The sequence below is a fragment of the Tasmannia lanceolata genome, unplaced genomic scaffold, assembly GCF_043159265.1.
Source record: "Tasmannia lanceolata isolate RefF3 unplaced genomic scaffold, GAP_Taslan_0.1 ptg000048l, whole genome shotgun sequence".
Lineage (NCBI taxonomy): Eukaryota > Viridiplantae > Streptophyta > Magnoliopsida > Canellales > Winteraceae > Tasmannia > Tasmannia lanceolata.
In genome coordinates this window covers 3522609-3543867 of record NW_027518725.1, presented here as the reverse complement: position 1 = coordinate 3543867, position 21259 = coordinate 3522609, and the positions used below count along the sequence as shown (strand labels likewise).

Here is a 21259-nt window from a genome sequence, read left to right as displayed (position 1 = left end):
AGCAGCGTGAAGATGACCATTCTTTGAGTGGTATTCCAGTAACCGCATTGTCTTTCGATAGCAATTCAAGACTTCTTGTTTCTGGAGATCAGCATGGAATGGTGAAGAATTTTTGTTGGATATAATCAAATGTAGATCCATTGTATTATATAGATATATAATTATATAATTAAATTATGTAATTTTTTGCATCTATCATCCAGGTCCGCATCATCAAGTTCAAACCTGAGCAAAACTCTGCAGGAAACAATGTTTTTTCACTACAAGGTATTTTGTAGGGCACTTTCATTTTAAATTCTTAATAAGAAGATGATTGTCTCCTTAAATTTTAGGAAATGATCTAGGTTTTCTTTGAGAATGAAGTTTATCATTTTTAGAAGCTTAGTATCACAAGGGTTTCATAGAGCAAACCAGCGACGACCCCCCCCCCCCCCCCCCCCCCCCCCCCCCTCAACCAGCACCCACCCACCCACCCAAAACCCACACACACACAACTACTTTAAAACAGTGTGGTCCAGGAGTTTTAGGGTGCTGCCCATAGTAATCATTGTGCCTACTTGATTATGTTAATTCACAAAATTTTTTACTGTAGTCTCAATCATAGTTTTAAATTTCCACCGAAACTGACACAAAATTACTGAAATGTTTCTGTCTCCATCTCCACCGAATCGAAATTGAAACAAAAATTGTATGTTTATTATTGGGTATATTATACCAGTACGTGCTACATAATTATATTTATATAAATAGTATGTGAAATGTGGTGTAAGTGGTATGTATAATTATTTATATGAATCACATATGAAATGTTGTATGTATCAATAGCTTTATGATGTTGTTAAACCATTATGGGTGATTTTTTGCTTATCCATTGACTTTTTAGTATATATTTGTGCTTATTCTAGCACTTCCTAAAGTTTCATCTTAAATTTTTATCATTTGCATATGTTTCCATACGTTTTTGTAACTTTACAAAGATTACGCTTAAATTTCCAGCCGAAACCGAAAGGTTTATGTTTCTATTCCGACCAAAAGCAAAATTTAAAAGCTTGATCTCAACGGAAGCTCATTAAAAGCTAAAATATAAAGCGTGTCCTTAGACATATCCTTTATTTATATGAAGAGTGTTCCTGTACTTGGAAGTTTGTTCCCTTAATTGTAATTGATTCAAAATAAAAAGGAAAAAAAAAACTACATTTTTAATATTACCAAAAGCTCTCCGCTCTTTAATCCTTTCTTACTTTATATCAACACATATACGGCTCAATTTTCCTTTAATGTGCGAATGTGAAAAAGTGCATTGATCTCTTCAATCATCTATTATAACACTTCCAAACTATTTGAATGGAAATTACCTTTGGGTGGCATTTTCTTCTGACTTAGACATTCCCCTTACAGCAGCAACTACGAGGCAAGGATGCAGCCAGATCATCGATAGTTTGAAAATTATAAAAGTTAATGGAGCTGTACTTTCCATCTGTGTAAACCTTGGCTTGGGTCATCTTGTCGTCGGATCTGATGAAGGATATGTAAGATATTATATTTATTGTCTTCCTTGTAAGATTTGATATTAATAGTTAATGGAGATATACTTAAGTCACAAATCCATTTACTATTTCTGTCCGAAAGTGAATTCCTTGATTATTTTATTTCTCAATTACCTTTGGTCAATTTCAGTTTTCAGAATCATACCAACCTTGTGGATTGGAAGTTAAAATGTACATATTCACCCAAAGTCATTAGTGTATCTTGTAATTTCTTAAACAGAAATCTGTTGGAACTGCAAATAAAGCAAGTTTAACAGAAATATAGGAAACTTGGCTGATTTTTTACACGGTTCTTTCTTCTAGCTCATCCCCACCCAATCTTCTGTTGAGAAAAGAAGCTGCATGTAACCAACAAATCCCATTTTGGGATTTCATAAATGCATCATTGTATCACATGTTTATTTTTATTTTTTTTGGAATGGTATCATTGTATAACATGTTCCCAGTTCAAATTTCCTCAACGACAGTTTTGAGTAACTAACAGCATTCCTATTTGAGTAAGCACCAATAATTTCTACATGGGTATGTGTAGAAAATGAGAAATAGTCACGTATCAAATAACTATTAATATGACTCATGAAGGTTAAAACTTAAAAGTACTTGTTTATTCATGTGCTTCAGAATTGCTTGTTTATCTAATTTCAAAATCCAAAACAACTAATTGGTTCTACATGGGTATGTGTAGAAAATGAGAAATAGTCACATATCAATCAACTGTTAATATGATTGATGAAGGTTAAAACCACTGGTTTAAAACTACTGTTACATGCTTCAGAATTTCTCGTTTACCTAATTTCAAAATCCAAAACAACTAATCGGCATCCTCGATCATAATAAAATCTAAACATTTTATTGTTAGCAAATTTTCAGAACCACTTAAATAGTTCTTGCAGTTCATAAGGTGTCCTGTATGTTCTATCTCCGGCACACTGTTATTGATTTGCCAACGTAGGATGAAGAGTGAAAAAAATATTTTAGTATCCTAATGTATCTAGATAAATTTCTGTTCATTTTTTAAAGTAATTTCTTAGCTTTGAGCATGTCAAGGCATAACCTTATAGTTATTATTATTGTCTCTCTCCAGGTTTCAATAATTGACATGGAAGGGCTCATTATATTATCTCAGAAACGTTTCTCTAGTGAACTGTATACTGGTATTATATCTTTGCAGTTTGAGAACTACAGGCTCCATGGCTCTGAGAAGAATGTTTTGTTTGTGGCTTTGAAAGATTCGTCAGTTTTGGCCCTTGAAGGGGATACTGGAAATATGTTAAGCAGTAATATGGTGTGTTGTAAGAAACCCACTAAAGCTCTATTGATGCAAATTTTAGGTAATATAGCCATTTGCTATGATAAGCTCATTCCATTTACCTGTACAAGGTTTTATCTCCAGACAATATAGCCTATTTTTTGCAACTGCTTTGAAGTTGACTGAAAGAATATAGTGCCTGCAATTTTATACAGATGGACAGGATATATCAGCCCATAAATCATATGTATCTGATGCTACGGATTTAAGCAAAGGGAATGCTATCCAAGATGCCATACCAAAGCAATCACTATTATTGCTCTGTTCTGAAAAAGCTGTGCGTCTTTATTCCTTAATGCATGTTGTTCAGGTAACTGGTGGTACTTTTTTTTTTTTGATGACATAGGGTATCCCCACCCCAATTTTTAGGGCGGGACTATTCCCTACGGATGCACGCAATCACCCGTAAACCACGCGCATCGGGTAGCTGGGGGATTTGAACTTGCATCAATGGGGAGCATACTCTTGACTTTAAACTTTAAGCCAAAGAGCCACACCCATACGGGTTTTGGGGGTACTATTGTGTCACATTTTTTCTCAGTGTCTTAATCTACTGTAGCCTGAAACCTGTAGTTTTGCCTGCATTTTATTCTCATGATCTCAGGGAGTCAAGAAAGTGCATAACAAGAAAAAGTTGCATGGAATTTGTTGCTGGGCATCAACATTCCACAGTCCTTTTTCTGATTCTGGCCTCATACTCCTGTTCACGAATGGCAGAATTGAAATAAGGTGAGAGATTTTTATTTATTTTTAGTATTTATGATTGTGCTTATCTCATCTTTGAGTCAAAATGTTCGAGTGCATAAGAAATCCATTCCTTGATATGGTTGTTTTTCCTGGATCGACGAGTTCACCCAGATTTCCCTCGGAAAAAATAAACAGAACCATGGTTTTAAATTTCGGCTGACATTCCGAAATTTCGGATTTCGGCCTGGACCGACACCAAAATTTCCATTTACACCGAAATTTCCACCGAGATTTTGGTTTTAGTTGTGGCCGAAACCAACATCTAAAAATCTTGACCAGAACTACTATATACACCTAATTTGTTATCCTGCCTGGTGGATGCCATTCCTTGTTTTCTTCGGTCACTCTTGCTTACACGACATTGTTGGAGGCAACAACAGGTTACAGAATGTGTGAAGTAGAAATAAAGTTCTGATTGTGATTAAAAAGTATAGCATAAAAGGTAAAACCAAAAGAGGATTAAGAACATATAATGATCTGATTTGACTGTTTATCTCTCGTTTTATTCATGGAAGCTATGGTGCAGATTAAGGTCCCAGTTAGTGGTCCTAGAAATTAGCAATATCCCAGAGGCATATCTCCTTTTCCTAGCCTCTCCCTAGTGGGACACTACACTCCACTCCGGCCTCAAACAGGTAGCCCATCTCTAGTTATCGAGCTAACCACAAAAGAAAATTGACATGTATAACTTTGTAGGGAGTATTTCTTCATTTTTAAAGAGTATTCCTGGATTTTACAGTTTATTTTCAACTTCAAAATTCTGTTGTGTTTTCTAATCAACATTACTTGTTGTCTTGTCATTGGTTTACATAAGAATCTTAAAACTAAAGGAAATATAAATAGACACCTATTTGGCAATCCTCCGATTCCTTTATCTAGAACAAACTTAGCATCTGTTCAAATTCCATGAATACTTCACTTTTTAGTTCCTTGTAAAGTATGGAACTACTCACCTTTGATATTTCACATTTCTTATCCACTCTGTTTTTGGTGTGCAACATGTATTTATTTGTCTGAACATTTTTTTTTCTGAATATTTAGGTCTCTGCCAGAATTGTCACTCCTAAAGGAAACCTCATTAAGAGGCTTCACATTTTCAAGTTCAAAATCAAGCTCAAATCCTACTATTTGCTCGTCATCAGAAGGAGAAACTATTTTGGTAAACGAAAATGCAAAATTCATTATTTACAAAATAGCTGTTTATGAAATATATTGCAATAAATATTTTCTCAGCTACTGACCAATCTTGTTTTTGGTTTAGGTCAATGGAGATCAAGAAATCCTCTTTGTCTCACTTTTGTTCCGGAAGGAGATCTACAGGTTCGATCATGCGATGGAAATAATTATGTTTGTTTGTTTGTTATTAGTATTGTGAAAGTATAAAAGATAAATAGCGCCTTTCTCCAGCAGCTTAAGCTTTTGGAGAAGTTGGTAAGTTGACATGGTATCAGAGCCAAAGGTCTCAAGTTCAAACCTCCCGGATAGCAAAAATCCGCATGTGATGGTCGGCCCAAAGTGGGACCACATGTGCCACGTGTTTGCCAAGTGGGCCACACGTGCGGGGGAGTGTTAAAGTATAAAAGATAAATAGCGCCTTTCTCCAACAGCTTAAGCTTTTGGAGAAGTTGGTAAGTTAACAAGTATGTACAGAACATTTTTGCAGCATGGGGTTTTTTAGGGAAAACTCATCAAGATGTTAATAAAGACTCATATTTGTTGAGATTCTATCAAATTCATAAAGAAATATTTCACTTCTTAGATAAAAACTTACGCAAATGAAGCCAATCAAATTTCTCTTTTGGCAATCAGACCACTGATATCTTGAGACATTTGACATTGAGTCCAGAAATATTTCACTTCTTAGATAGAAACTTATGCACATGAAGCCAATCAAACTTCTCTTTTGGCAATCAGACCACTGATATCTTGAGAAGATATTTTTCTTCATATTTGACAAAGGACTCAATGTCTTTACTTTTTTCTTCTAAAACAAAAAATTCACTGAATAAAAAAATGGGTACATCATGTTGAGATTGCTGAATACATAATGTGTATTTTTACTTTGGTCGGTCACCGAATGTAATTAATCGCAAGCTCTCCCTTCTTTCAGGCATCTGGATTCTATTAGCCAAATTTACAAGGATGTTATCCCTATTAATGAAGGCCCTGCCTCTGGACCTACTATTCATAAAGAAAAGAAAAAGGTAGGTGACACTTGGAAATTGGCAGAATATTTTAGTAACTCATTCTGTCAGTACTAAATATTTCTAAAATAACTTGAATCCCAGGGAATATTTAGCATAATTAATAAAGATGTAAAAGGCAATAAGGCAAAGCTCAGCCAAGACACAGAAGCTATAGATTCTGAAGCAAGTATCGAAGAACTTTCCGCCATATTTTCAACAGCTAATTTTCCATTTGATATCGAAAATAGAGAGAATGCGGCTATAGATGAAAATGATGTTGAGCTAAATATAGGTATGTCATTCCCTATTTTTTGTAATTTTTTTGTTGTGTTATTTAAATTGTGGCCGTGCTGATAGTGCAACTCATTCTGTCTGTAAAGATGATATTGACCTTGAAGATCCAAGCACTAAACCCAAGGGACAGAACATTTTAATGTTAAACAAGCGCGTTTTGAACAGCAAATTTCAGGCAATCAAAGGTTTGTACGTGTGATACATTGTTACATCTGCGGTTTATTTTATTTTTATGTTGATTCTACCGATGTTATATCCCCTATTTTTAGCTATTTCTTTCATTTTAATGTTTTTACATTAATCGTGTCTTATTTATAGTCTTCCGTCATAACCGTTGAAGCTAAAGAATGTTCTATAGCTCTTTCTTTCATTTTAGGCAATGTTTGGCAGACATGAAATTTTTACATGGAATATTGGTTTATCAAGTGGTTGCAGATGCGTAAGGAGGGTGGGAGAGGGAGATAATTGAGAGGGCATGAGTGAGGAGAGGGTGAGAAGTGGCTGAAAATAGGGAAAAGAAAATCTCGACTCAAAATAGGGTTTTTGTTTTGCTTATTTTTTAGCCACTTCGCACCCTCTCTCACTCTCACTCCCCCTACTCCTCAACACTTGGTAAGCTACTATTCCATGAAAAAAAATTCATGGCTGCCAACACACGGCCTTAATGTTTTTGCAGTTATTTTGAAACAAGACATTCAAACACTGACAGTAAAGTTGAACTTTGTCAATATTTGAGGTGCTAGACGTAAATTGTGTGAACTGCAGGTAAATTAAAGTCGAGAAAGGTCAAAAGCACAGACAATTCTGGAAAAGAGGAGCATGTAGATGAAACGACTGTTGGTTCTGTTGATCAAATCAAGAAGAGATATGGATATCCATTGGCTGGTGTAAGTACACATCCATCAAATGTCTAAAAATATCTAAACTTTTTGAAAAAACATGCCAAGGCACATTTTCTTGTTCAAAACTTTCGATATCACTTAAATCTACTACAGTACTGTATTTCCAGATATTATATTGTTAAATGAGGTAGGCAGGGAAAAGAAATTCATATGTTCCATTTTGGTGCAGGAGTCAAGTATTCCTAGAATGGCTGAAAGCAAGCTGAATGAGAATCTGAAGAAATTACAGGTAACTCTTATTGTCCATTCTATTTTGTATATTTAATATCTTTGCAAGTTTCTTGGACTAAATTTCATGTTTTTAAATGATTATGGGTATGGCCTATGAAATGGGGTAAGCCATAAGCATTGATCGTATAGAAAAATATTTTTAATTCAAGAGTTATTTTTTCTCCTTTTTCCCAAAAAAAATGAAAAATTATTTAGTCTAAAGAAAGTTATAAACATCAGGAATTTAATAGATGATGATTCAAATTACAGTATGTACACTAGTGTTTCAAAACACGGATGTGGGCCAAAATGCGGCTTAAGCAAATCCTAGTCAACTCAGCACAGCGCGATCAAGTACTCAGTTGATGTGGTCATAACTTGAGAGAGTCAAAAGAAGTTTTGATTCCCTTTTATGGTGAGTCATGTCATAACCTAGAACCACACCTAATGAATCGTCATAATATTCTGGTCAATGAATTTTTCATGCACCATTTCCCTGGTAATTTTTTTCTTGTGCCCATTTATTCACAAAAACGAGCGAAGTGCCTATGAATTGTTTAAAAGTCCTATATTAAATAATAATACTGATAATTATTGTTTCAAAACTCCTTGTGTCAATCGTGGGCATGCCCGAGTTGACTCTCTTTTATCGTGCAAACCTATGGGCTCGCATATGAAGTTCTGGTAATGTAGGAGCAATATATGAGTTTAACCTCGACAAAGCCAGCAGCATGCATTCCCAAATTAGCATAGATAGATCATAAATAATCAAACACAGAGAAATTTTTAAAGAAATGTTAAACATAAGAGGTCAACCACCAAGAAACTAAATTCATCCAAATTATGTTCCATACAATAATTCCCACTAGAAATAATAGCTGTCTAATGAATAAAAATCAGGTCTCACTCAAATCATTCCCAGAAAAATTTCAAGTGAGGGTGTATGGATGACAAGTTAGGGCTGATTGGGTTAAATAGGGCTGACGGGTAAATGGCTAGCTGTGTAGTAAAGCAAGGATAAGTTTCAAAGGGTGAGATTGTGGGGGAAATGGGTTATAGAAAGTAGAGAGAAAATTGGAATTTGTCTTGGGAGAATGTATCGCGCTTCATGTCTTGCCTCTGATATGAAGCATTGACCCTATTACCCATGTTTTGGACGCTTGTAATCGAATTGCAAGACAACTAGAAAACCGACAATTGACATAAGATTAGGAAACTAACACCTAACTCAACCGGGATAGACCCTTCCTCCAGAGGACAAAACTACAAGCCCAATCCCTACCTAATGTTAAGCTCTAATAAGCAGAATCATCGCAATCCTCAATGAGTAGTTTGAACTACAAAAAGAGTTCAAAAGGGGAGAAGGAATGCAAGTGGTTAAAACGGGGGTGATATTTAACAACAATTCCTAACTTTTAATCCTCCATTTTTAAGAGATTTTTCAGAAGTCATGTCTAAATTTCTAAAATGTTTAAAAAGGTGTGTCTAGGCAATTTGGCAAATGCACTTTTGCAAACCCTCTTTTTTGGAGGAGAGAAATGCCACCCTTATAAATGAATAAGACAGATACAGCTATGAGGTGGGTCTCTTCTTTCAAAAGGAGGAACCATGAAATGGTACCGTGCGAATTTTACTTAAACAAGTTAGATTGTTTTTGTTATTTTGCGACAAAACCAATTTCAGTTATTTTGTTTCATTCCTAAACACTACTATGATTTTTCAAAAGTAAGCTTCTTATGTTTCAATTTGATTTGTTCTATGACTATCTTTTGCAGGGTATCAACAATCGAACAACAGTGATGCAGGACACAGCTCAGTCGTTCTCATCCATGGCTAAAGAGCTGCTACGAACCACAGAGAAGGAAAAGAGAAGCTCATAAACTTATCCTTTGTGTGTAAATTAGACTTATATTTGGCATGTATTTATATTCATTTTTTGTAAAATTATTTTGCTTTGTATTTTGAGTTTGTACATACGAGTTTTCATACGGGCCCACTCCGTATATTTGCAAGTAAATTGGAAAATGATATATTCTCCCCCTTTTCTTCTATGGGCCACCCACTTGTTGTGTAAAACTAGTAGTCATATCTTGTTTTGTATGTGGATGACATTTTTGTTTAGTGATTTGGGATTACTCCATGAGATAAAACCATTTTTGTCTTTCGAAAAAACAGGATCTTGGTGAGAGGCTTCCTTTGAGCTGGGCATTGAGATTCGGAGAGATGGCATTGTGGATTGCTAGGACTTTCACAGAGAGCTTATATCGATCATGTTCTTAAAATCTTCAACGTGCAGACATGTGATGCACCTGTGGTTAAAGGAGATAAGCTTATAACAATATTAGACTAGAAGAACTTCATGAACAGTATATCAAACCCTGCAGTGCATTTACCACAAGAGAGGGGTCAAAAGGAATTTGATCAAACACCAGAGTGTGGAGTAATAGCTCTTGTGTAGATCATCCATTGTAACTTTGCAAGGGAGGTGTGAAGTAAAATCCTTTCCAGATTCAGGATATCGTGGTTCCTAGCGAAGCTCTCCAACCTATTGGAGGGGTGGTTGACGGTTCCATGGAAAAAAGAGAGGCAAAGCTCTCCGGTATTTCTCTCTCTTCTAGCTACCTTGTAGGTGATATGGAAGGAAAGGAACACCAGAGTGTTCAAAGGTGTAGCACACTCCTCACTTTATCTCTCTCTCTTCTAGCTACCTTGTAGGTGATATGGAAGGAAAGGAACACCAGAGTGTTCAAAGGTGTAGCACACTCCTCACTTTTTCTTCGTTAAAGTAGTAGCTCTAATCATATCATGGGCTCGGATCCTCCCTTTCTTCAGATTTGTATCAGCCTATTACTTTTGGAAGGGATGGAAGGAAATCTGTAGAAGTTCCGATCAACGCCTTGCAATCGTTCAAAATTGGGATCCTCCTTTTCAAGGGCTTTTAATGATGAACTCTGTCAGATCAAGTATGGGGAACCCGGGTCCAGTGGGCATTGGAGGTGGCATTAGAAATTTGAGGGGAGATGTCATTTGGGCCTTTGCAGGGCCTATTGGAGTTTCAGATGCTAATGAGAGGTGGAGGTTAGAGCAGTCCATCAAGGGATAATATGCTTGGACAAGGCTTCTTTCATCGGGTGATAGTGGAAGGGGATTCCCTCAACGTCATCGGTTGGCTTAGAGGCTCCCTCTGTACCTTTTAGAGATTTGCCCAATATTTGGACGAGATCCGATATAAAGTCGATGAGTCTTCGATTACCTTCATGCGTGTTCGGAAGTCGGCCAATCGCGTGGCGGATAAAACTCAGCCAGGGATGGCGTAGTGAAGCCCGGGCTTGAAATGTTTGATTTCCTCCCTCCTTGAGTGGTCGGATCCTTTTTCTATTCTTTTTTTTATTACTTTGTTTGTTTTATTTTCTCCCCTATATTTCTTGGTCTAACCACCTCGGTCTTTCCCTCGTCTTTTAATGAAAATTGCAACAATTAAAAAAAGGAATTTAATCAAATAATATTAATCATTTAATCATTGTGAAGAAGCGAACAATTTCCTAGAAAACTAATACTAATCCACATTAAAGAGGCAAAGTAGTACATTGCCAACTAATTGGGTATTGATGTATGATGTCTATCTAGTGGGTCCTACTATGTATGGTCCACATCCCAAAAGTGTTTCAATTAGGCATTTCGAACTATCCGATTGACAAACATTTACAGGATGGCCCACATCCTCTAAACAGATCCTGATTGTCCAATTAATAATCCAAATTCAATGCATAGAGAAGTCTTCTTTCTGGATGGTTAGGATCTTACAATGAAGAGCTATTGCATATGTTGGGGCCCCATCAAATCAAAGACATAGATCAAGCCAATCTCATGACAAGGAATATCATCCAACGAGAGCAGAGTTTGATGCATGAAAGACTAACAGATTAACGGTTAGGATCATTGAACAAGTGAGCCCCATCGTTAGGGATATAGATTTTGTGAAATGATATATTCACCCCTTGTTCACTCCGGACAGCCACCTACTAGTTTAAAAGAGTAGTCATAGACTCATAATCAGAACTCATAAATAGTTAAATAACCTAGAGGTGGGGCTGTCCCAGGTAAAATAAGTGGCGAATATGGGGCCGTCGGAAAGTACACGTGAAATGACCATTATAAGCAAAGCCTCTAAAAACCATTTTTTTTCTTTGATGGGCAAGATGGACTAAATTCGTCATTTAACAATCATATATGAGGATACAACCGTCCTTTCGATAAAAGTCGGGGTTAAATAAAGGGAGATGATATTTACACCCCCTGCACATCCCCTTATGACCTGATTTGACGTGAAATATGAGCAACTTTATGTCAAATCACGTTATCAGGGGGTGTGCAAGTACTGCAGAAGGGGTGAAAATATCATCACTCTAAATAAAGCTATAATTTCAGTTTCTGATGGGCCCACTAGGCTCAATTAAATGCAAGAAAAAAAAGAAAAGAAGCACGAAACGTTACCACCCTTGATATTTGATCCAACAGCAGCCCACATTTTAAGAGGCTGATGTTGGAAATCAAAACACAACAAAGAAGACAAAGATAACGAATAAGATTCGAGCACACGGATCGATGACGTGGCATGAGAATTTAAAATCCCGCCCAAACCCGGATTTCATTTTCATTCGCTCTCTATTGAATTTTAATTTTCCCCCACCGCTTCTTATCTCTCCCCATTCCAGCTATTAACACACACACACACCAAACAAAGTACTTCTCTCTTTCTCCTTCTCAAACCCTAACCCTAGGTAAGCTCCCCTCCCCCTCATTTTCACCTTTTCTCGGCCGATTTTTAACTTTTCCGACCGATTTTCTATCGATTGTCACTGATCTGATCCTTTTTTGTGCAGATCTTGCAATGAAAGGAGCGAAATCAAAGGCCGAGACGACAAAAAAAGCGGATAGCAAGTGAGTTTTCCTTTTCTTTTTTTTCCAATTTTTCCTTCAGATCGGATGCTTTTCTTTGATTTTGTTCTTATTCTCCGCTTATTTGATCGATCGCCTTTTAGAACTATCCGTTTCAGAACTACAAAAATCTGACGATTTTTTTATGACAATATTTTCCTTCAGAACCGAGGCTTTTTATTCCGTATTTTTCTCATTTTATTCCCGTTCTATGCTTATTGGATCTATCGCCGTTTAGGACTTTACGTTTCAGAACTACAAAATCCTGAGGAATATTTTTTCCCAAAAATTTTTCCTTTAGAACAGAGGCTTTTTATTCCGTATTTTTCTCATTTTATTCCTGTTCTATGTTTGTTGGATCGATCCCTTTCAGAACTAAAAAAACCTGGAGGAAATTTTCTTTTTCTTTATTCTTTTTTATTCCGTTGGTGAGTTTTCTTCAGATCTGAGGCTTTTCTATTCGGATTTTCTCATTTTGTTCTCGTTCTCCGCTTATTTGATCGATCACCGTTTAGATCTCAGCGCTTCAGAACTAAAAATAATGACATAAATTTATTTTCCTTTTTTCTTTTAGGCTTTCCGTGAAGAGGAAAGCAAGTGATCGGGGGAGCAAAAAACCTACGAAGAAAGAGAAGGCTGGAAAGGATCCAAACAAGCCTAAGAGGCCTCCCAGCGCCTTTTTTGTCTTCATGTAAGCTGATTTTTCTCTGAAATATCAGCATTTCTTTAACATATTTTTAAAATTTTTTTTTTTTTTTGTTCCATTTCTTCTGTAAATGAAGGGCGGAGTTTCGGGAGCAATTCAAAGAGAAAAATCCTCATAACAAATCGGTTGCTACAGTATGAATCCAATCCAGTTCTACCTGATCTTATTAATGCTAATTTTTTTACAATTATCTCTTTATTTATTTCATTTTTTCTTCTTCTTAAAAATCAGGTTGGAAAAGCTGCTGGTGATAAATGGAAGTCTATGTCAGAATCTGTGAGTAATTTATCACTAGTTTTCATTCATCTGTTTCTGTAAATTATTCAATTTCATTTTCAAAAAATTAATAAGTTTTTTTTCGCTTTTCTGCTTTCAGGACAAGGCTCCATACGTAGCAAAGGCGACTAAGAAAAAGACTGAATACAATAAGACCATTGCTGCTTACAACAAGAAACAAGTATTTTAGCATTTTTGCTCTTTCATCTCTTTATATTACCAGACTATAATTATCTTTTCTTTTTATGTATGAATCATCAATACGTTTTTTTAATTTTTATAAAATTTTTGTCAGTCCGAGGGGCCTAATGATGCTGAAGAAGACGAAGAAGTAGAATCTGATAAGTCAAAGTCTGAGATTAACGATGAGGATGATGATGAGAGTGGAGAGGTAAAACCCTAGTTCTTTCTCCTTTTTCGATTTCCATTTTCTTTAAAATTATTATTTTTTTGTTAATCCTTTTTCCTTTTTGCAGGAGGATGATGAATAGATTACTGAGGAGATGGGAGTGGAAGAGACGCCTCTTGAATTGGTGTGTACTCTTTTGGTCTCTCCATTGTCGTGTAGGTTTCTAGGTGTAACATTTTCATGTGACCTTTGATGAATAGATGGTCTTTTCACTGTTTTTTTAACCTGAATAGATTACTGTGTCTTTCAAGAATTAAACACTGCCAATTATCTCTTGGTCGTATAGCTTTCTTGTACTTAAATCTTTGTTTCACTATCAATGATTCAGCTCCTCTCGTGTGGTTCGAGGTGGTTAAATGGGTAGTTTATGTTTCTGAATATGAAAATCTTTCAAATAATACACATAGGGGACCTTTTGGATATGCGGATTTTAGAATCCTTGATTTCTTCAAAATTGTACATGGGAGATGAGAGAAGAAAGAGACCAGCTGTCTTTTTCTGATTTCTTGCCCTTCTTTCAGACAGTAAGAGAGCAGCAGATCGTCCCATGTTTCCAGGTTCTAGAAATCTCAGGCTGTGTGACCTCTATTTGGGGAGGTGGGTCTGCAGAGAAACAAAAAACAATGACTGTCAAATTATCACAAGTATTTCGATCGAGTGCCTCCCTTACTACCGCCTGTGAGCATTGCCCTGGATTGTTGTGAAGCATGAGCTCTTTCCTTACTAAGGTGACTGCACACTGACTAATCATCACATCCCATAAACCATCACCATGAATTATCAAAAACTCATCCTCTTCTGTTAGACTTGCTTCGTGCAACTCTGGTTCTGTGCTGAGAGGTCAAGCAGAACCATTAGGACCCTTTATGTGCCAATCTCCCAGAGCACCGACAACTGATAGCTGGCCATTAAGATGGCCATCATAGACAAGGCCACCCAATTTCTCGATTCTTAGTCTTTCGCTGGAACAGTTTGGTTTGTGATCTTTGGATGGATTAGATCATAGATCATATAAAGAACTGTGTTAGTAACATATAATTGTAGTCCATGGATAAGATAAAGAGATTTGGAAGTATTAGATCACAAATCAGATATTAACAGAAGCAGTTAGTGAATCATAGCTTGTTAAAGATAGAAACAGAGTAATGTTGAGAAGACTGGCAATATCCCTGAATTTATATCATAGTGTGCCAAACCCATGATTTCAATCATGATACATAAGATCACGAGTAATAAGCAGGCAAGATAATCTCTGCCTATATCACAAACAAACATGCCTTACAATGAGATTTCAGGACTATTAGTAATCTGTTACCAAGTACATGCTAAGTTTTATTGTATCTCAGGCCATTTAGGTTTCGAGACGAGTTTTTATTTGTACCTCATATATGTCTGATTTACATCAATACAGTCACATTTCTTGAAAAAAAGGAGGACATGCTAAGGTTTCAACCTAAGCAGAACTAAGAACTCCAATTCAGGTGTATCTCTGGCTCTTACCTTTTGAAAATAAGGGCAGGGCAGTCAGTGCTGTGGTGCCAGAGGAATTGTCCATAGAAAGGGCATCAGCAAATGCATGATCCGCTTTCTCAAATGCACTCTTATGCTCTATTTGGATGCCATTAATTCGTTGGGAGATCTATATCCCAGTGGTCAAAGGGGAGATCTAAAGCAGATTAGTCAACGGGGAGATTAAGGGTGGAAGAAAGAAACATTGTTTGGTTTGTCTTGCAAATATTGGAGGGGTTTGGGATAAGGGCAAAACGATCTCCCCAAAATCTTCTCCACAAATTTCTTTGATTTGAAGAAATTTGGAGAGAAGATCTTGAGCGCGCCACATCACCCGACCGTTGCCCGACAGTGCTAGTGGTCAAAGACCTTAAAAGGCAACCAAACAATCTCAAGAAGATCTCAAGAAGATGTTCTCCCTTCAATCTCCCTAAAAAATAGCCAACCAAACAGAGCATTAATGGCCTTCTCTACACTAGTGGGGAACTGAGAATCCTCAATTATAAACTCAAGAAGGTTCTTTCGGATGAATGATAACAACCATTTAAATATTAGGTATTGCTTAGTCACATGCCCGCTGGGTTACACATCCGGCAATATAAAATGAAAGATGCTGGGGGTGGTTTCCCATTTTTCTGCTTCAAGCTTCCCAAAACCTCCGAATTTTCATCATCAATGGAAGACCCATTGTCCTTACCTTTTCCACCATTGCTTAAATCCAAATGGTGGGTGCAATATAAATCATAGAAATCTGATCCAACGGTAGTGATTTCCAACAACCCAGTTTAGTAAGTAGCACCATGCAATGCAGTGTCAAATCTAGTAGGTGAGCAAAACATCTACAAAGGCAGAACAAGCCGAAATAGCTATTTTAAAAAGGGCAATAAAAGGGAGAATCTTATTGTTTTTATTTGATTTTTTTTGGGATGGGTAAGGTGGGGTTAGGCAAGACCCTACCAGATATCATTAAATAAGATAGGAAATACAATTAAGGGGGCTCAAAAGCCACAACTCGGGGGACAGACCCCAACAAGACCAGCTACAACCATAAAATAAAAAAGGTCAGCATGCACATCGAAGGAGATGCAGACGCTCAAACTAAGAGTCCTGACTCAGTTCAAACTATGGAGCTCAAAATATCTCAAGAAACCCTAATAACCAAGGGGCGTCTGCCATCTTTTTACTAACTTTCTAGCTCTCTGTCTCTTAACTTTTGTGAGGTGAGTTGGGTTGGGAACACTGACCACATGCACCCAAACCAATATTACATGTGGCTCGACCCTTACAACCACCAAGTTAACTTCCTTAGGTGCCAACCAGATGATCCTAGCTGTTGGATCACAATGTACTATCCTGATGGGTCCACAAGTAGAAAAATTACTACTCCAATGATACATCTGATCTGCAAAATATTTCCCAATATGAATTGGCTGAAAAATAATTTTGAATGATCTCGATATACTACACAAAGAATTTCAAAGGAAATAGACATTAGGGAAATTAAAATTATATCAGGTGCAAATGGACAGCTTAGATAGTTCAAAGATGACGGAATAGAAACCTCCATAAATCGGAGGGTTAGGATCATCTTAGAGTTTTGAAATAAAATCGTTCTTGTCTTTTGAAAGAAGGATCTTGGCTAGGCTTCCTTTGAGCTGGGGCATTGAGAGTCGGAGGGATAGGCATTGTGGATTGCTAGGACTTTCACAGAATAAAGCTTATATCGACCATGTTAAAATTTTTAATGTGGGAGCCATGTGACGCACCTGTGGTTGAAGGAGATAGGCTTATTAAGCTTCAATGTCGTAACAATTAGACTGGAAGGAGTTCATGAATAATATAGCAGACTCTACTGCTATGTTTGGCCACCATGAAAAAAATTCCATGGAATATTTGCATGGGCAGGAGAGAGTTGGATTGGCTTACGGAGGACGCTCCTAAAAGCCGGAAAACAAAAAACCAATTCTAAATAGGTATTTTCTTTTCACTAGTTTTTAGAGTTTTTTTTAAATTTTTATGCCGCTATACTCCTGCTCGCTCAATTCTGTCCCCTCCTTTCTCCACCCATCTCGCACATTTGGACCCATGAAATATTTCATGGCATGGAATAATTTTTCATGGATTCCTACCATGGCCTACAATGCATTCACCACAAAATCAGTCAAAAGGAATTTGATCAAAAAATATTAATCATTTAATCTTTTTGTTTTTGTTTTTTGGTAGGTAAGCTGGGGTTTGGCGGGAGAAGAAGGTTTTTGAGAGGCATAAGTAGATATCCAACCAACCTAGATTATTCAATTTGCACCAGTTTTGGGCCATGGTCCATCCAATGTGGGCACTTCACCAATTGTATAGTGGAATTAGTAGTCATTAGGGAGAAGAAGGTTTTATTTAGAGAGATGCACATTTTACCCGAAGGAAGGAGACAAGTTGTGGACTATCTTGAATTGGGATTCTATTAAAATAGATGAATTAAAACATGTTCAAAAATCAAAAGCATGTTCCAGCTAGCCAGTTGGGTATTGATGTATGATGTCTGCCTAAGAGGCCCTAGTATGTATGACCCACATCCCAAAAATGCTTCAATTAGGCATTTCGAACTATCTGTTAATTCCCTATGTTATGGGATTTTACCTTCCTCTTTAGTATTCTCTGTCAATCCCCTATTTCATGGGATTTGTCTGTTGTAAATGTGTATATATTTCCCTAATACAGTGAATGAAAAGCATAGCAGTTCCATTCTTTACATGGTATCGGTATAGCAGGTTTTTGAGATCATCTTCTTGATCCCTGTGTTTTTTTTCCTTGTTCTTTTCTTGTACAAATCACCATGAAATCTGAATCAACTGCTGCCCCTCTTTCTTCCTCCCAAATTGCAATCCCAATCACCATGAGTTCTGAATCAACTGCTGCCCCTCTTTCTTCCTCCCAAATTGCAATCCCTGGATCCACCACAATCCATGACTCCACTGCCTCTTTGAAGTACAATGACCTTATTATCTCCATCCCTCTGATAACCCAGGCATTGTACTCGCCTTCAACCCATTGAACGGCGACAACTACCCCACATGGCGTCGTGCTATGACAATGGCGTTAACTACGAAAAATAAGCTTGGATCTGTGTTTCTCTCCCACAACCAGATCCTTCTTCTCCATTCCTCATGCCTTAGACTAGATGCAATACCATGGTATTATCATGGATCCTTAATGCTCTTTCTCATGATCTTGGCGACACCATTATTTACTCGGACTCTGCCTCGGCTGTTTGACAAGAGCTTCATGAAAGTTTCTCACAGGGTAATGCTGCCAAAAATTTTCAATTGCGCCGCGCCATCGTTACCTTACAACAAGAACAACAGTCAGTCCTCAGTTACTTCAACCTTCTAAAAGCATTATGGGATTAGCTCTAATCTTATATTATCCTCCCCACCTGCAGTTGTGGTGGCCTGAAACCTCTTGCTGCTCTCCATCAGCAAAAGCGCCTTATGCACGCCTTAACGACTCATTTTCTGCCATTCGGAGTCAGATTCTCTTGATGGAACCACTGCCCTATGTAGCAAAGGCTTATTCCTTGCGACTTCAAGAGGAGAAACAGCGTGAACTTCGTGTTTCACCAAATATTGATGTTCCCATGGTGGCTGCTGTTTCCAACCAACCCCATGCTTTCAACAATCATGTGATTGTTGCTGCTCCACACCAACAATCCAACTCTGGTCGTAATTTCTGCAACAAGCCTCGCCGTGAAAGACCTCGTTGCTCACATTGTGGCAAACTTGGCCACACCATTGAAACATGCTATGCTTTGCACGGTTACCCAGCTCGAACTGCAAATGTTGCTTCCACCCAAACCACCACTAATGAAGTTGGATCATCTATTGCAGCTCCATCCTTCCTCACTGAACAGTATCATCAGCTCCTGTCATTGATTCCCAATGGTAACTCTTCGGCCAACTTAGCTGGTACGGATTCTCTCACATCTATTTTTCCCTCCTCATCAATACCTTGGATAATCGATACTGGAGCCACTGACCACATGGCCTGCTCCACAACCTTGTTTTTTTCCATTCCCCAATCACCTTCTCTTAGATCTGTTCTGTTACCTAATGGTTCTGTTTTGCTTGTTTCTCATATTGGAAATGTTACACTCACAGACACATTGCATTTGGGCAATGTCATTTATGTTCCTGATTTTAAACATAATTTACTTTCAGTTAGTGCTCTTACTTCTTCTATTCCTGGTATTGTCACATTTTATCCTGACTAATGCATTTTTCAGGACCTACACTCGAAGAGGACGATTGGAGTGGCTAAACAGTATGGAGGCTTGTACCTTCTTCACCCAGATGCAGCTGCTTTTTCCACTCTCACCCATCGGGATTTTGATCTTTGGCACAGGCATCTGGGCCATCCTTCCTCTATCTGTTTGCAGTACCTGGCATACACATTGCTGCAAATCCAGTTTACCATGAACATACCAAACACATCGAGATCGATTGTCACTTGGTTCGTGAGAAGATCCAATCAGGTTGCTTACAAACTAAGTTCACTCCATCCACTTCACAGCATGCAGATATCTTCACAAAGGCCCTTGGCAAAGACTCCTTTCATCACCTTGTAAGCAAGTTGGGCATGATTGACATCCATGCTCCAACTTGAGGGGGAGTGTTAAACTATGTTTACCAGCACACAGTTTTTTCCTTTTACATCAATCCCTTATGCCAAGTTCCTTTATCTTCTTGTGCATCTAACTTCTTTAAGAAGTATGCACCAATCTAGGCCAACTTTAGCCACAAGGAAAACCAAGCCATACATGTTCTTGTCAAGAACACTTTACATGTTTGTTCCTTTTCCCGATTTCCAATCAAGGAATAAGTGGTTATAAAATTGAACTATATCATACATGGATAACATTTTCACTTTTATCAATTATGTCCTAAATGACATGTCAATTTTGAAAGTGAATATTCTCATATCCTTACATATATCTTCACATAAATTTCCCTTTTACAAGAATCTTATTATAGTGATAGTTATACCCTTTCTTACTTCTTCACCAATCGACCGTGTATACAATGGTAAGAGTTTATACTCTGCTTTCTCTAATTAATGACATTCAAGTCAATTTTCTTAAGAGACTCAACCATTTTAGAGGTAAGAGCTTTAAACTCTACTTTTCTCTAAATATTGACATAAAGTCAATTTTTCAAGAGAATTAAACCTCCTGAAACACAAACAATTGTGAAAGTGATTCCAATATGGTGAATTCTATTCTTTTAAGGGAAATATGAAGATATCACAAAACATATAGAATTAAACTTAATTCCCTATGTTTAATTTGATCAAATCAACATGATTTATAATCTGAAAATAAAGGCGTACCTTATGTAATCAAATCGAACGAAAATGATTCATACCATTGTTTCCAATTCATCATCTTGTCTTCTTGAAAACATGCCTTGAAGATCTCCATGAAATATTGTCTTAAGATTGTAAGTGGAATTCGTTGGCTTATGGAGATTTAAGATCAAAAGTAGTAATGCTTCAAGGCGCGTAATCGCTTTCCTTAAGACAATATTCGCCCCCACCCGCAGTGTGCAACAGGGATCCGCGAATTGTCTCCAAGATATAATGAAGCCTAGTAGGACTATCCTACAAATGTTTGATGACGCTTTGCACAAGCGGAATCAAACCCAAAACGCCCTTTAAGATTGACAAGTCTTAGAGAAATTCACTAAAACTGTTTCTGCAGTAAAACAGTTTTTGATGTATTGTTTTCATAAAACTCAATCTTTAAAAGCTAAGAGAGTAAACAAGAGTGGGGAATTTCAAGAGAGAAAAGTCCAGCAATAACTAATTCATTATCTAAAAGACAGATTTTCTGCTCTTTTTATAGAGCCACAGATGTCTTTTCAATGTGAAAAGCATCTTCTCAAGGTACCCTTTAGAATGTTAAAAACATCCATTCAAAGTACCCTTTAGATATGTTTGAACAATGGCCATTAAATCGCACCTCTTCGTGATTTAAAAGTTTTGGATCATCCACAAGATGTCCCCTGTGTTTGAAAATCATCAATTACTGTTGGGAATCAAAAGACATGAAGAAAGGTTAAAAAACGGAAGTGAGAAGCCATGTCTATTTTCTCCAACAGATAGATTTTTGAAGATCTGCGGTCGACCGGGTTACCGTGGTCGCCCGCCGGTATGCTTCTGTTCCTTTTTATTTTTT

The 21259-nt window shown here is 37.3% G+C and overlaps 3 protein-coding genes across 6 annotated transcripts in view; all 3 read left to right on the top strand.

Annotated features, from left to right (window-relative positions):
• Nucleotides 1–9246, top strand: part of DAW1 (Transducin/WD40 repeat-like superfamily protein) — a 29237-nt gene extending 19991 nt beyond the window's left edge. For 2 of the 4 annotated variants that reach the window (XM_077374961.1, XM_077374963.1), the window contains 14 exons: nt 6–101; nt 204–267; nt 1399–1529; nt 2632–2878; nt 3012–3166; nt 3461–3585; nt 4645–4762; nt 4865–4923; nt 5714–5807; nt 5892–6081; nt 6170–6268; nt 6849–6970; nt 7155–7214; nt 8971–9246. In XM_077374961.1, coding sequence (XP_077231076.1) covers nt 6–101; nt 204–267; nt 1399–1529; nt 2632–2878; nt 3012–3166; nt 3461–3585; nt 4645–4762; nt 4865–4923; nt 5714–5807; nt 5892–6081; nt 6170–6268; nt 6849–6970; nt 7155–7214; nt 8971–9075 — 1665 coding nt within the window. In that variant the 3' untranslated portion in view covers nt 9076–9246. Of the gene's footprint in view, nt 1–5; nt 102–203; nt 268–1398; nt 1530–2631; nt 2879–3011; nt 3167–3460; nt 3586–4644; nt 4763–4864; nt 4924–5713; nt 5808–5891; nt 6082–6169; nt 6269–6848; nt 6971–7154; nt 7215–7465; nt 7611–8970 lie in introns of all 4 variants that reach the window. The other 2 variants (XR_013241101.1, XM_077374962.1) reach the window with 2 other exon arrangements.
• Nucleotides 9247–11826: 2580 nt separating this feature from the next.
• Nucleotides 11827–13856, top strand: LOC143864177 (HMG1/2-like protein). Its single transcript, XM_077375052.1, has 8 exons — nt 11827–11976; nt 12079–12136; nt 12708–12824; nt 12916–12973; nt 13071–13115; nt 13216–13296; nt 13411–13506; nt 13592–13856. The coding sequence occupies exons 2-8, from the start codon at nt 12087–12089 to the stop codon at nt 13604–13606; spliced, it is 462 nt and encodes a 153-aa protein (XP_077231167.1). The 5' UTR covers nt 11827–11976; nt 12079–12086; the 3' UTR covers nt 13607–13856.
• Nucleotides 13857–18527: 4671 nt separating this feature from the next.
• On the top strand, nt 18528–20000 carry LOC143864178 (uncharacterized). The gene is made up of 2 exons (XM_077375053.1): nt 18528–18992; nt 19310–20000. Exons 1-2 carry the CDS (start codon nt 18569–18571, stop codon nt 19342–19344), a joined length of 459 nt encoding a protein of 152 aa, XP_077231168.1. The 5' UTR covers nt 18528–18568; the 3' UTR covers nt 19345–20000.
• Nucleotides 20001–21259: the final 1259 nt, after the last annotated feature.

Bases quoted from the DNA above. Each gene is read 5' to 3' on its own strand.
- LOC143864178 (XM_077375053.1), top strand. From the start codon at position 18,569: ATGGAACCACTGCCCTATGTAGCAAAGGCTTATTCCTTGCGACTTCAA. The intron at 18,993-19,309 runs GTACGGATTCTC...TGCATTTTTCAG, and splicing joins CTCTTCGGCCAACTTAGCTG to GACCTACACTCGAAGAGGAC.
- LOC143864177 (XM_077375052.1), top strand. From the start codon at position 12,087: ATGAAAGGAGCGAAATCAAAGGCCGAGACGACAAAAAAAGCGGATAGC. The intron at 12,825-12,915 runs GTAAGCTGATTT...CTGTAAATGAAG, and splicing joins AGCGCCTTTTTTGTCTTCAT to GGCGGAGTTTCGGGAGCAAT. The intron at 13,116-13,215 runs GTGAGTAATTTA...TTCTGCTTTCAG, and splicing joins GGAAGTCTATGTCAGAATCT to GACAAGGCTCCATACGTAGC.